This window comes from Anomaloglossus baeobatrachus, chromosome 3 (genome assembly GCF_048569485.1).
Source record: "Anomaloglossus baeobatrachus isolate aAnoBae1 chromosome 3, aAnoBae1.hap1, whole genome shotgun sequence".
Lineage (NCBI taxonomy): Eukaryota > Metazoa > Chordata > Amphibia > Anura > Aromobatidae > Anomaloglossus > Anomaloglossus baeobatrachus.
The window spans coordinates 457,440,933-457,456,556 of NC_134355.1; the positions used below are offsets into that span (position 1 = coordinate 457,440,933).

The 15,624-nt window shown below is 44.2% G+C and overlaps 1 protein-coding gene across 1 annotated transcript in view; it reads right to left on the reverse strand.

Annotated features, from left to right (window-relative positions):
* LOC142295418 (putative cation-transporting ATPase 13A4) overlaps positions 1–15,624 on the reverse strand; it is a 201,540-nt gene that overhangs the window by 55,960 nt on the left and 129,956 nt on the right. The window contains exons 19-21 of the mRNA XM_075338520.1: positions 6,136–6,296; positions 2,878–2,997; positions 1,143–1,222 (exon numbers count right to left, since the gene is read on the reverse strand). Of these exons, the coding sequence (XP_075194635.1) occupies positions 1,143–1,222; positions 2,878–2,997; positions 6,136–6,296 (361 nt within the window). The remainder of the gene's footprint in view (positions 1–1,142; positions 1,223–2,877; positions 2,998–6,135; positions 6,297–15,624) is intronic.

A 15,624-nucleotide genomic window follows, 5' to 3' on the forward strand; every position in this document is an offset into this window, starting at 1 on the left:
AATAGTCCTAGAATAGTTCATAGAACGTAGCCCAGACGCTGCAGAAGGTGACACTTTTGGTTTCATAGTGAAAAAATTGGTGACAGGTTCCCTTTAATAGTTTACAATTTAGATGTGAGAGACAGAGGACCCCACTGACCACAAGAGCTTACCATTAACAAGCAAGAGAGAGAGGACCCCGCTGACCATAAGAGCTTACACTTTGCAAGCGAGAGCAGTACACGTAAATTAAAGATGCTTTGTAATATATTTTAGCAGAGAAATATACTTCTATCTAAATTTTTAAAACACTTCTTTCTTTTGTCCTGGTCTCCTGGACTCGCCATTCACATTGGAAAAAACATCTCAAATTTATCTTGCTCAGACAAGACAGACTACTGGCTCACTGTAGAGTCATATGACAAAGTCCATTATACTCTATGGAGAAGGGGGTGGGGAATAGGCCAGAAGAGCAGAGTGGAGAAACAAGTAGAGTGAGACATTGAAAGGTCCTGGGGAACTTTCTAAGGCCTCCTTCACACATCCGTATGATGTCCGCTTTCCCACTTACTTGGCAACACGGACTCCACTTGAATACACGGACTATTTGTTTTTCATAGACACATTGCAATTAACATAAAAAACTGTATTTGGTTTTGTAAACATTTTTAAATGTTGATGTAAAAAAAAAAAAAAAACAGATGCCATAAAGATGTCATGATCATGAGGATGTAGAAAGCAGGACCACACAGGGCTGGCGTCATTTTAGTATGTTTTACACAATACGGATGAAAATCATCTAGTTTTATTCCTGTCTAAAACATACGGTATATGGATTGAATAACGCAGCCGGTGTCTAATTCTTGGTGCCTATGGTTCTGGCAGCATGAATCAGCTAAAAAGTTAGCTTTAAGAAGATGAGATACAGTATGTCCCATTCTACTAGATGAATCTCTGACACGGGGTTAAAATGATAGATTATTCTACCTGGATCACAAAAGCACATCCTGCATAAATCACAATTAGCTAAAATGTAATTCACAGTGATTAAAAATGTTGGCTTGCATCTAAAATATTGTAACAACAGAACCTACTTACACATATGGATAGTAAAAAATGTAACTAAGAGATGATATTTTCTCATTCATAGTAAACATACTTACTCAAGTTTTCTAAATTCATCAATAATTGCCGATTTCTGCCCTGGTGACATTCGTGCAAAAACGGTGCCATTCATTAATATCTGGACAACAATGCAAAGGCATTAAATATGCAATATGCAGAAAGTAATAGCTTGTACTATAGTATGTTGTATCTATTGTATACATCTGTAGGGACTTTGAAGCATAGGATTTCATAATCAGTCTTTCATAAATATAAGTTTCAAAGGAATTAATTTTAAGAAATCCTGTTCCTCAGCAAAAAGAAATAAATAATATTAGGTAAAAGTCCATATTTTGTTCACCATGAACCCTATGTATCAGGCTGTTGCAGCTCCATTACACAACACCCCAGAACTATCTATTGTTGTTACTTGTGACCTTTGATATACAGGGAAACTCCCATAGTTTTCTACAGTATTCACTGTATAACACTAGAGGGCTCCTGGCTGGTCTCTTATAAGGTCAGAGCGGGCATACTCCTTCTCATGTCCCAGTTTCCAGTACATGTGGAGTCTGTTTTCACGTTCACACACATACTCACGCAATGTAGTGTGACTCAGAATTGGCTGTAAGCAAAGTCTATGGAGTGTCATAACGATGCTCTGTAGACTTTGTTCATTGGAATGCCTAGAGTACGTCAGACCATCTACCTATCTATATATCATTTATTATTATATCACCATTTATTCCATGGCGCCTTACATGTGAAAAGGAGTATATATAATAAAACAAGTACAGTAATCACAAACTATACAAGGCACAGACAGGTACAGGAGAAGAGAGGACCCTGCTCGAGAGGGTTCATAGTCTACAGGGGATGGATGAGGATCCAGTAGGTGAGGGTGGAGATGGTTGTGCGGCACTAAAGGGTATAGGGTTACTGCAGGTTGTAAGCTTGTCAAAAGAGGTGGGTCTTCAAGTTCCTCTTGAAGCTTTACAAGGTATGCAAGAGTCTGATATGTTGGAGTGGATAGTTCCAAAGTATGGGGGAGGCACATGAGAACTCTTTGATTAAATTGTGGGAAGAGGGGATAGAAGGAGAGTAGAGAAGGAGATCTTGTGAAGATCAGAGATTACATGCAGGTAAGTACCGGGAGACTAGGTCACAGATATATGGAGGAGATAGGTCGTGGACATCTTTGTATGTTAGAGTTTTGAACAAGAGTTGTTGGGCATTGGGAAGCCAATGAAGGGATTGGCAGGGAGAAGAGGTAGGGAGTAGCAGACAGACAGGTGGATTAGTCGGACAACATAGTTTAGAATGAATTGTAGGGGTGCGAGCATGTTAGAAGGGAGGCCGTTAAGCTGGGGGTTGCAATTTTCCAGGCAGGAGATAAGAGCATGCACTAGGGTTTTTGCAGCTTCTTGGGTAAGGACTCTATCTTTAACTCTCCATTTTTAGCACATAAAACATTTATTTCAGTGTCATGCATTTTTTTCAAGTACGTGTCACACAGATGTCACTGGGTCAACACACACCTACACACACATGTACATGTAGGGGTGGAGAGGATTTTATTAATGCACCACTGGCTTTCACAAAAAAAAATCTGTAAATTCCACCTAAGGCCAGGTTCAGCTGGCCATATAAAATTCAACCCAGTTACATCCAGAATCATATGCACTATTTTCATTTGTAAAATAGAATAGTGTGTGGTGTGATTTTCCATGAGCAGTTTAATGAAGATATTATTTTGCATTCTACTGTATTACACCAATTTTTATTATTTCTTACTTTTGGCAACAAATCAGGGAAATATTTTTCTAGGTTTTCATACGTTTTTCCACTCATTGAAAAATGATACTTGCTGTATTGAACTGTACTCTGTGTATCTCCAACATTGATACAAAGATCCTGTAAAAAATCAAGGAATAAAGTAGTTAAGTTTTGTTTTTACATGAAATTGCAATGTAAACATTTCTTATATACATATAAGCATCTTCCGCACCAATCTGTATTCCTTATAGCCACTCAACCTCTGCAAATGTGATGCTATAGTTGGGTCATAGTTACATTGCTTAAGCAGAGTATGATCAGCATTATTTTTAGGCTGTGAAGCCTGAGTGGGAAAAGTCAGGTCATGGGTAGGGATGAACTGACCCGTGGAGGTTCAGTTTCACCGGGTTTGGTCAGACTTTAGTTAAACGTTTAGTTTTTTAGGACTCGGACTTGACCCAAACTGGATCCCGGACTTCAAACCCCATATGAGTCAATGGGGACCCAAACTTTGGTGTTGGAAAATGGTCACTGTAAGGACTAGGGGGCTGCAAAAGGAAGCAAAATGGGGGTAAGAGCAGAACAATTGCCCTGCAAACAAATTTGTATAGGGAATACATTTAAAAAAAATAAATATGGTGTGGGGTCTCCCCTATTTTTGTGATAACCAGCCAAAGTAAAGCAGACAGCTATGGGCTGTAACCCTCAGCTGTCTGCTTTACCTTGGCTGGTTATCCAAAATAGAGTGGGTCCCACTCCATTATTAAAAATTATTTATAAATAAATAATTTTAGAAAACAATGTGAGGTTTCCCTTATTTTTCATTACCAGACAATAGCAGATAGATGATAGCTTTGGGCTGATATTTTCAGGCTAGGAAGGCCCATAGTTATTTGTCCCTTCTCAAAATAGCAGCCAATAGGTGCCCCAAAAGTGGCATTAGATGTGCTACTTTAGGCATTTTACCCAGCTCTTCACCCTGGTGCAGTGGCAATCGGGGTAATACTTGTGGGGTTGATGTCACCTGTGAATTAGGAGAAGTAGGAAATTGACGTCCTGGTAGAGCAGTGCTGCTGTGAAAGAGGTGTAATTCCACGTGTGTTAATATTACCAGTAGCTTTATTTACACGTTTCAGATTCGTACCAAACCTTTTCTTAAAACTGAACTACGTATCACTATTTTTAGGCTGGGAAGGGGCCAATAACCTTGGGCCTACCAAGTCTGATAATACCAGCCCCCAACTGTTTGCTTTCCCATGGCTGATTATTGAAAATAGAGCACCCTTGAGTCCATGCTGTTTAAAAAAATAAATAAATAAATCATTTAAAAAACAACATGGGATCCCATAACCAGCCAAGGTAAAACAAACAGCTGAGAGTTGCAGCGCGCAATTGTCTGTTTTATCTGTGCTGGTTATCAAAAATAGAAGGGAGCCCATGTAGCGCCCCTGAAACCATCAGGGTGCAACAAGGTTATGCATCCCCACAAGGATGCAGGGCCTACCTGCTAGGGACCCGGAGACCCAGTGACAGTAACACCAAAAACCCAGGTAATCCCAGTTTTCCCCCAACAATCCCCCATACAATGGTACTTAGCTTGGGTCAGACCAATGGATGGCCGCCTAGAGGTGGAGCCAGACCAGTCTACTAGTTGAGCAAGTGGGAGGGGCAGACTGTGGAGAGTAGTCAGTTGAGAGTTGACTGTGGCAGGAGAGGAGTAAAGGTGGAAGTGAAGCAACGTCCTAACTCAGGTTAACGGTAACCTGGTACCCAGGAGAGTAGTTGCTGGTGGAGTACAGTGGAGTACTGCCGGAACTACGCATCGACAGGGTACAGGACCCTTGGACAGGAAAGAGCTTCAAGCCGACCTGTTAACACCTGCACAGCGAAGGGACTATCAAGGACCTCACGACTCTAAGAATCCGAAGACTCAGTAGCAAAGGGAGAACCAGGGACAGGACCAGAGACTCCAACCCCACAGGATTCACACTACCGTCAGGCGAACAGAAGTGGACAAACCACCAGACGGGGACTCCCAGTTGCTCTACGCCACGGGGACACATTTCCCACAGGCAGGTGCAGGGCAAGAAGGTACCAGAGTACTGAACTGGCACTGGGATGAAGGGAACCTGAAGGTGAAACCAGCCGGCCTCAGGTAACCTGTTACCACCCAGTAGCATTGAGTAAAAACCAGTTGAACTATACCTCTGTGTAGACTACCTTCTTTCTGACGCCCGTCACAACACCCTTCCTCTTGGGCCCGGCCCTGCTTGCGGAGGGCCTACCATCCAGGCTGCAATCACCACCAGCCCCAAAAGTGACATTCTACAGCGACGGCTCCATGTACATATAGCCGCAACACTGCAATTGGCGTCACATATGAACACTAACCTAAATCCCCTCCAAATACACCCCCATTACAAAAAGGTCCCAGAGCACGGAATCGGGCAACGGACTCCATCATGACATTCCCAAGAGAGACACTGCCTGGGACCGAGTACCCCATATCCCTGGGTGCGACACCCATATTGTTTTGTTTATTACATATCCACATTCCGCAGGAAAATTACCTCATTTTGCTTCCTTTTGCAATAACTAGCCCTTAATATGATCATTTTACAGCCATTTTACAGTGTTGAAGTTCATGGGTCTTAGAAAAATGACTGCATCTTAGCTGTCTCAATATCTAAGATCATAACCACAGTTCCGTGATATCCTAATGCTTTATGAATGATATGTTGGTGAGATCAACTGTAGTCATTCAAATTTTATTTTCGTTAAAACTATGTACCCATTTCATCTAGGATATGCCATCACGTTTATCTGTAGTGGTCCTGTATAATGGACCCCCATGATCCTGAGGATGAAAGGCTACCTTACAAGCAATCCCTATGTGCAGATAAAGACACTCAAGGAGCATAACCCTTTGTATGTAGTGGTGGTATTGGCTTTCATTGTAGTCAATGAAATCATGTGAGTGACACACAAAATTATGACTATTACTCATGCTGTCTTTATGTTGTTGGAAAGCCAAAGATAGGTGACCTAAGACCAGCTCCATGATGCTCTTACACTACCTAGTATTTTGTTAAATAACCTTTATAATTTTTTGTACTTAATTTGATAATCATATAAGAATAAAGTTTGTGAACTATTTCTAAGATTCAAATAGCTCTTTGCATGATTTACTTATTACTTGGATATGCTAGATATAAAACAAAAATCTTTCCAACATTTAAAAAGAAAGATTAAATAGGTATTTTAAAATTAATGTACTATTACTTCTTTCCCAACATCTGGGTATTCCAGAAGTTTCCAGGTGAGAGAAGCTGGAGTAGAGCCTTCAGGTTCATTGGCTTCAAGGAGAACCACTTTTATTCCTTCAGGAATCATCCCACAGTTCTTTGCAACAGTGGTCGCAGTCTGTATGTTGTCACCTAAACCACATAATTACAATAATAGTGTAGATTTTTAAAACATTCCCCTCATTATTTAAAATCCATTAAAAAAATCAATTTAAAATAGTATTCAATTTGTTTACAGACTGCCTCATTTCTGGCAACTTCAGCACCTTTATTCATCGTCTGTGTCCACAATGATGGGAAAACCACAAACATCCAATCATAAAATAATATGGAATCTAGATAACATCAATATAGTCCTTTTGCACAATGCAACCACATGAAAGAAAGAACATTTAATCACTCTTAACCCCTTAGGGACTGAGACAATTGACTGAATACCCCCTTCTCATTCACCTTGTTTGCACCAAAAAACTAAGCCTATACAAGTCTGTTGATAAGTTTTTGGCTTTGTGATCTTTTTTGTGTCTATGGTAATGAATGTTACATCACATGAAGGCCTTTGTATGTCTAATATATGTTTTCAAAATGTTGTGTTTGTTGCTTATGGCAACAGTGTTCTACGCCCGCGGGAAAACAAAATGGCGGACTCTAATGCAATATTCATAGCAACTGAGAGCAGAGGAGGGATAAAATTCTTGTTCCTGCAAGCAAAGTCGGCCAAGGATATTCATGGTGATATGTCACAGACATTGGAGGATCCATGACCTTCATATTCCACAGTTAAGAACTGGGTTGCCAAGTTTAAAACAGGCCACTTCAGCACCAATGATGAGGAACGTCCTGGACGACTGAGAGTGGTCATTGTTCGGGAGATCGTCGATGCTGTGCACAACCTCATACTGGAGAATTGACAAATTTCAGCTAAAGCAATAGCAAACATCATGGGGATTTCCCGTGAACATGTTTGTGTCATTCATAAACATTTGGACATGAGGAAGCTATCTGCAAAGTGGGTCCCCAAACGTTTGAGAACAGTTCAGAGAAGCATTCAAATGAAAACTTCCCGGTCCATTTGTCAGCGTTTCCGGACTGATACGAACTTCCTGGATTGACTGGTCACTATGGATGAGACCTGGATTTATTTGTATGACCCTGAAAACAGGGAGAAGTCAAAAGAGTGGAGACACAGTGGTTCTCCTCGTCCAAAGAAGTTCAAGATGCTAAAATCTGCCACTAAGGTGATGGCGTCTGTGTTTTGGGATAAGGAAGGCGTGCTGCTAGTGGACTACCTTCAAAAAGGTTCCACCATCAATGCAAGGTATTAAATTGAACTTTTGGACCAATTGAAGGCAGCTCTGAAGTCCAAAAGGTGCAGCAAGCTGTCCACAGATATCTTGTTCCTTCAAGACAACATCTCCATTCACACTGCACAAGCGACCTCGACAAAACTGGCAGAGCTGGGCTTCCAGCTGGTTGACCATCCACCTTATTCACCAGATCTAGCTCTCTCCGACTATCATGTGTTTCCAAACCTGAAGTAACACCTCAAGGGTACCAAATTTCACACCATGTCTGATGCCATGACTGCTACAGATGCCTGGTTTGAGGCACAACTGAAATCCTTCTTTTTGCTAGGCTTACAGAACTTGGAATACCAATGTAAGAAGTGAGTTGACATCAGTGGAGAGTATGTGAAATAAATGTAAAGTTTATCATCCTATCTCATTTCTTTCTAGGTAAAGCAAAAGACTTATCAGCAGCCCCTCGTACATACCTCTGATGCAGCTGCAGTTCCAGCGATGGCTGAAGTCACTTTCCTGAGGCCCACGTGACATTGTTATGACACATTTAGCCCGCGATCAATCAGTGCTGGCTTTCTTCACCCCGCCTTTGGACGTTTGAGCAGGAAGTCAACGTAGCACTCAAATCCTGCTCAAATATCTAAAGGCGGGAGACAGGTGCCGGGCACATTTTAGTCACGGGGCTCATATGTTAAAACAATGACACTTGGGCCCTGGGGACGCGACTTCAGACATCGCTAAAACAGTCGTCCCACTGGAGATGAGTATAGGCTTTATTTTTACGGGGGTGAACAAGGGGAAGGACTAAACAATGTCCAAGTAGTGGACATCCTCTTTAATGACAGTCCCATTTTTCAGTTCGGACATGATACTTTATATGATGATAATGCTTTAATATTTCTACATATCCCAGTTTTTTAGATTGCATTTTTTCGTGACACATTTTACATTATGCTATTGATAAATTTAGATCCGTATGTTTTTAAATACTTACACCAGATAGTAATTCAAACTTGCAAATAAATAACATTTACCTTATGTTTACTTTTATAAATGCCCATTAATTTTCTTAGAATGTTAGAAGGGTTACAATTTAGCAGTCATTTTTAATTTTTTTCAAGGAAATTTACAAATTAAATTTTTTTAGAGAGTTATTCCGTTTTGAATTGACATTAAGGGGCCTATATTTTGGAAAACCCCCAAAGTCATACCATTTTAAAAACTTCATACCTCACAAAATGCCTGTCAATGCTAGAGATGGGGAAACAGAAGGCACAATACGGTCTTACCTGGTATAACGTAAGATAATAAGAAAGAAAATAGGTACACTCACCTGATGGGTTTGTGCCAGTCACAACTCCCTTAAGCGCATGTGAGTGTCCGCGTGGTTCAAGCAGCGGCCTCGTAAAAACGTGGTGAATATGTAAGCAGAGGGAGAACGGGTATATGCCGCGCTTCAAAAACCACTGATGCAGAACTGTTGTAAAATTTCTTTTTTATTTCAGCAAAGGCGTTTCAGAGACAAGGACCGTCTCCTTCTTCAGGGAAAAAGAAATCATCAAGTAGATTTCTTTTTCCCTGAAGAAGGAGATGGTCCTTGTCTCTGAAACGCGTTTGCTGAAATAAAAAAGAAATTTTACAACAGTTCTGCATCAGTGGTTTTTAAGCACGGCATATACCCGTTTTCCCTCTGCTTACATATTCAAAATGCCTGTCAAGAAATGTATACACCCTTTAGGGGCTTCAAAGGAATTTATGCAAAATGAAATGAAAGTAACAAAAATTGCATTCTTTTCTGCTAAAATATTGGATAATCTTGGATCTTCTAAATATTGGAGGTCTCTGTTGTAAGGCAGTGGACATCCTAGGGAATTATCAGGGTCATATAGGTTATATGGGGCAATACTATTTCTTGGTCCTTTAACCATTCTGGGGCAATTGCATATATATGGTGTTTTTAAATTGTGTTAAACCAATAAAATTGATGTTTTTATAATTCAGGTCTTTGTTTTATGATATTTGTACTAATTGGCTTGGATTGATTATCCCTGATTGTTAAAATGAAAATATTGGTTAATCCCTAAATCTTTCATTGTTACAAAAGGGTAAAAATTGAGAAAATGGACCACAAAATTTGCTATGCAACTTTCCCCGCAATGAAAAAATCCCATATATTGTTAACACAGCTGTTTAGGTACACAGTGGGTCTTCAAGAGGAAATCGATATAAACTCACCTGAGTTGATTAAGGCTACCTGAAGTCAAGTTACCTGGGTTCACAGGTGGAGAGAACCTCCAGCTCTGGCCGCAGCTAACCTGAGTGACGTCACCGCTGATCGTGTGGCTCACTCAGTGTCAGGTTTCCAGGTTTTCCAGTTCTCTTTTGAATGAGCTTGCCCTCGGTTAACATGGAGTTTACTGTTCTGTTGCCCTACTTCCTGTCCAGCTGCTTAAAAGGCCGCCTCTAAGCCTAGTCCAGTGCCTGAGTATACTGCTTGCTGTGTGCTCCTGCTTTGCTGCTGCTAATCCTGTTTGCCTTTGGATCCTCCTAAAGACTACCGACCGACCGACACTGGACCTTACCCGGTTTCTCAAGCTGTGCCCGGATTCCGTCTGCCATCTTCGGTCAGCACTCTGCCCGGTTCTCTCTGGTTCGTAACCACTCTGGACATTCATTCCGTACGGACACTCCTGGACTTTTACCGCTTGCCCCTTGTGTCCCGGCTGCTGCACATTTAGGCCTTCCGGGGTGATTGCCGGACAGTCCCTGTATAGGGGTTCGCTCTGGTGGTCTCCCTGGGGGAGTCCGGTGCGTGGCCCCGGGAATTCCCTTCGCTCCGTTTCGGGAAGGTATTGTGTGTATTTGTACCGCTGTGTTTTCCGTTGTGTATCTACCGTGGTTACATATTGTAAAATATCTTGTACCAAGAACTCGTCTCTGATTGTCATTGCCCTACGCTATCGAAATCCTCAGAACATATATAAGTATTACATTATACTCAGGCCATAAGAGGATTTCGCTGGGGCAATGACTGAGACACGAGTAGATCAGCTCTTCTCCATGATTAACTCCCTGCAGCAGGAGATGGAGGCGGTGCAGAATAAACTTAGAGATGTGGAGGCACAGCTGGGCCATGATCACCAGGTACTGGGGCCGGCTATACAGGATTTGTAAGTCAGAGTGGAGGCTCAGGAAGCCGTCCCCACTACGTCCGTATCAACTGCCGGTATGCCTAGGTTACCCCCATTCCGTTTCAATGGTGATCGTAGTCAGTTCCGTGGATTTGTTAACCAATGTATACTGTTTTTCGATGTACATTCTGATTATTACCGTTCTGATCGGTCAAAGGTGTTATGTATCATCATGTTATTAACCTCACGAGCACTGGCTTGGGCTAATCCCATGATAGAGAATCGGGACATCCGTTTGAATCACCTGGATGACTTTCTGAATGCAATGGCGCAAATGTTTGATGATCCGAATCGCCGTGCTACCGCTGAAGCGGCTCTCCTTTCCTTACGTCAGGGAAAGCGTTCTGTCGTTGAATACGCCACTGAGTTCAAGAGGTTAGTGGTAGACACCGATTGGGGAAACAATGCTTTATTGTCTGTTTTCAGAAAAGGTTTGTCCGGTACCATCAAGGACGAGTTAGCCCGTTCCGAATCTCCAGGGGATTTTGAACTGTTTCTCCAGCACTGTGTGCGCATTGATACCCGTTTGACGGAACGTAGACAGGAAAAATGGGCAGCTGTAAACCGTGTAAACAATATTGCGTTTCCTTCCAGAGAACCCGCTCTCAGGACGCCACGGGAGGCCGAGGACGTACCTATGCAAGTGGACTCTCTGCAAAAACGAGAGACCAATGAACGTCGTGAACACCGGCTCCGTGAGCGTTTGTGTTTCTATTGCGGTCAATCGGACCATTTCTTGATCGACTGCCCGAAACGTCCAAATCGCCCAAATAAGGTATTGGCAGCCATGGCGGAGTGTGACAACACGGACGCAGAGTCCGATATCTCTGAGGCAAGTGGACACTTGGATGCGGTGTTTCCCTTGACGGTAATGTCTACCTCACCGAAGGACTCAGAGGGGAAATATACCCATTGCTCACTCCCCATTCAGATCCGTTGGGAGGGACAGCTAATTCCTACCTCTGCAATGATAGACTCTGGGGCAGGGGGAAATTTCATGGACTCTTCCTTTGCCAGGAAACACGGTATCCGGACCCAGCAAAGATCCTCACCGGTTACCATGGAGACCGTAGACGGATCTCCGTTAATCTCCGGACCAGTGGATCGGGAAACCGTGCCGCTCGAATGCGTGATGAAGCCAGGTCAGCAGGGGACCCTTGTTTTCATGATAATTTCTTCTCCTCATTTTCCGATTATTTTAGGTATTCCGTGGCTACGGTCTACAAATCCCGTCATCGATTGGGAGACTAAAGAAATATCCTTCCCACCACAGAGTGGTCCGACCATTTGTCCAACTGTTCCGGTTCCAGTAACATCAAATACGGAGGGCACTGTACAGGTACCTGTTTTACCCCCGGTTTACCGTGACTTCGCTGACATATGCGACAAAAGAAAAGCCGATCAGCTTCCCCCGCATAGACCGTATGATTGCCCCATAGACTTACTCCCAGGGGCGGAGATTCCGTTTGGTCATGTCTACCCGTTGGCGGCACCTGAGCTAGAAGCACTAAAAGAGTATATTGATGAAAGCCTAGCCAAGGGATTCATTCGTCCATCTACCTCACCCGCAGGGGCACCCATCTTTTTCGTGAAAAAGAAGGAGGGGACTCTGAGACCCTGTATTGACTACCGGGAACTGAATAAGATAACCATCCGGAACCGGTATCCGTTACCGTTGATTCCTGAGCTATTGGAGAGGGTCCAACAGGCAAAAATATTCACCAAATTAGACCTCCGTGGGGCATATAATCTGCTTCGTATACGTCCCGGAGACGAGTGGAAGACCGCGTTCCGATGTCGGTACGGACATTTTGAGTACCTAGTGATGCCTTTTGGACTTTGTAACGCTCCCGCGGCATTTCAACATCTAGTTAACGATATTTTTAGGGATATCATGGACCAATTCATGGTGATCTATCTGGACGATATCCTAATCTTTTCTGATTCTTTACAGGAACACCAGGAGCACGTTAAGACCGTACTTACCCGGCTGAGGGAAAACCACCTGTACATTAAACTGGAGAAATGCGAGTTCCACTGCTCACAAATACAATTCTTAGGTTATGTCATCTCTCCTCAGGGACTGAACATGGAATCTAGCAAGATACAAGCCATTCTCGACTGGCCGGAACCGGGAAACATCAAAGAGGTACAACGCTTTGTCGGTTTTGCCAACTTTTACCGACGTTTTATCCGTAACTTTTCAGAGATTGTTCGTCCCATCACTCTGTTAACCAAAAGAGGACAGAAGTTTGTGTGGTCCGCCCAGGCCCAGGAAGCATTTCATCGTCTCAAGGTATGTTTTACCTCAGCGCCAATATTAGTACATCCGAATCCAGCACTTCCCTTTATCGTGGAGGTTGACGCTTCCGACTATGCATTAGGGGCCATTCTTTCTCAAAGGACTGGGGACAAGAGTCTCTTGCATCCGTGTGCCTTCTTTTCCCGCCGGTTGTCCCCTGCAGAAAGGAACTATGACGTTGCGGACAAGGAATTATTGGCGATTATTTCCGCTTTCAAGGAATGGAGACACCACTTACAGGGAGCCGCGCAGCAAGTGATAGTACTCACAGATCATCGTAATCTGGAATTTCTTAAGTCTGCCAGGTGCCTGTCTCCACGGCAAGCCCGTTGGAGCCTATTTCTTAACCAATTCAATTTTATCGTTACCTACCGTCCAGGTTCACGTAATGGGAAAGCCGATGCCTTGTCCCGAATCCACGCCGTGGACTCCGTGCCTGGAACCCCGTCTCAGACCGTGTTATCGGATGCCAATTTCGTTGGAGTAATCCAGGACCAGGACTTGTGGAAGGACATCAAGCTGGCCTATGATGGTGACGTATTTCTTGCTGCCCCCCCGAATGATGTAACTCTTGTTCTTCGGAATGGTGTGTGGTTGAGAGAGCGACGCATTTATGTCCCGGAGGCCGTAAGACTTCGGGTTCTCAAGTTGGTCCATGACTCCGTGTTGGCTGGTCATAGGGGGGTACTGAAGACGCAGGAATTTCTGAGCCGTTTTTTCTGGTGGCCTACCTGTTTAAAGGATGTGAAGGACTATGTCCACTCATGTGTGGTTTGTGCCCGGTGCAAGGTCCCTCGTGTGGCTCCTACGGGACTCCTCCAACCGTTACCCGTGCCATCTCGCCCTTGGGGGTCTATCTCAATGGATTTTATTGTGGAGTTGCCAGTCTCAGGCGGGCACAATACCATTTTAGTGGTGGTGGATCAATTGACTAAAGCTGCTCACTTCATTCCGTGTACCGGTCTTCCCTCAGCCGCAGAGACAGTGGATCTGGTTATCCAGAACGTATTCCGATTGCATGGGGTACCAGACGAGATCATCTCTGACCGGGGCGTGCAGTTCACGTCTAGATTCTGGAAGGGGTTTTGTACGGCACTCCAGATTGATGTCTGTTTGTCTTCTGCATACCATCCTCAGACAAATGGGCAAACCGAACGGACAAATCAAACCCTGGAACAATACCTTCGATGTTATGTCAGCCATCTCCAAGACGATTGGTTGAAGATGCTTCCGTTGGCGGAGTTCTCATACAACAACACTCAGAGCAGCTCCACTAAGGTAACGCCCTTTTTCGCTAACCTGGGTTACCATCCGACTGTTTTGCCTAGGTCACCGGTTGCGGTTTCGGTGCCAGCGGTGGAGGACAGATTGACAGAACTACGACAAAATCTGGAGGTTCTAAAGGACACTGTGGCTACGGCCCAGGAGCGTTACAAGAGGTCGGCAGACACTCACCGGAAACCGGCACCCATGTACAAGGTAGGGGACTCTGTATGGTTATCTACCAAAAACCTGAGATTGGGTGTTCCTTCGCAGAAGCTGGGACAAAAATTCATCGGTCCGTTTAAGATCACCGGGATCGTGAGCCCTGTGGCCTGTCGGCTACGGTTACCGCACCATCTAAAAGTACACCCGGTTTTTCATGTGTCTCTCCTCAAACCCGTTTCCCCTAATACGTTTCATGGTCGTGTTGTGCCTCCTCCTCCGCCTGTGATGGTCGACGGCGAGGAGCAGTTCGTGGTTGAGGACATTATTGACTCCCGGCTCCATCGTCGTCGGCTTCAGTATCTGGTACGTTGGCAGGGGTACGCCCCCGAGGACGATTCCTGGGAACCGGTGGGTAACATTCGGGCACCCCGGAAGATTGCTCAGTTTCATCGACGTTTCCCGGACAAGCCAGGCCCTGATCCGTCCTGAGGCCGTCTCTGGGGGGGGGAGTAATGTCAGGTTTCCAGGTTTTCCAGTTCTCTTTTGAATGAACTTGCCCTCGGTTAACATGGAGTTTACTGTTCTGTTGCCCTACTTCCTGTCCAGCTGCTTAAAAGGCCGCCTCTAAGCCTAGTCCAGTGCCTGAGTATACTGCTTGCTGTGTGCTCCTGCTTTGCTGCTGCTAATCCTGTTTGCCTTTGGATCCTCCTAAAGACTACCGACCGACCGACACTGGACCTTACCCGGTTTCTCAAGCTGTGCCCGGATTCCGTCTGCCATCTTCGGTCAGCACTCTGCCCGGTTCTCTCTGGTTCGTAACCACTCTGGACATTCATTCCGTACGGACACTCCTGGACTTTTACCGCTTGCCCCTTGTGTCCCGGCTGCTGCGCATTTAGGCCTTCCGGGGTGATTGCCGGACAGTCCCTGTATAGGGGTTCGCTCTGGTGGTCTCCCTGGGGGAGTCCGGTGCGTGGCCCCGGGAATTCCCTTCGCTCCGTTTCGGGAAGGTATTGTGTGTATTTGTACCGCTATGTTTTCCGTTGTGTATCTACCGTGGTTACATATTGTAAAATATCTTGTACCAAGAACTCGTCTCTGATTGTCATTGCCCTACGCTATCGAAATCCTCAGAACATATATAAGTATTACACTCAGTCTCTGCCTGAACCTCACTACGAGCGGTAATATTCTATTGTCGCTCAGTGTTAATTCAGATGTAGCAGAGCTGGAATCAT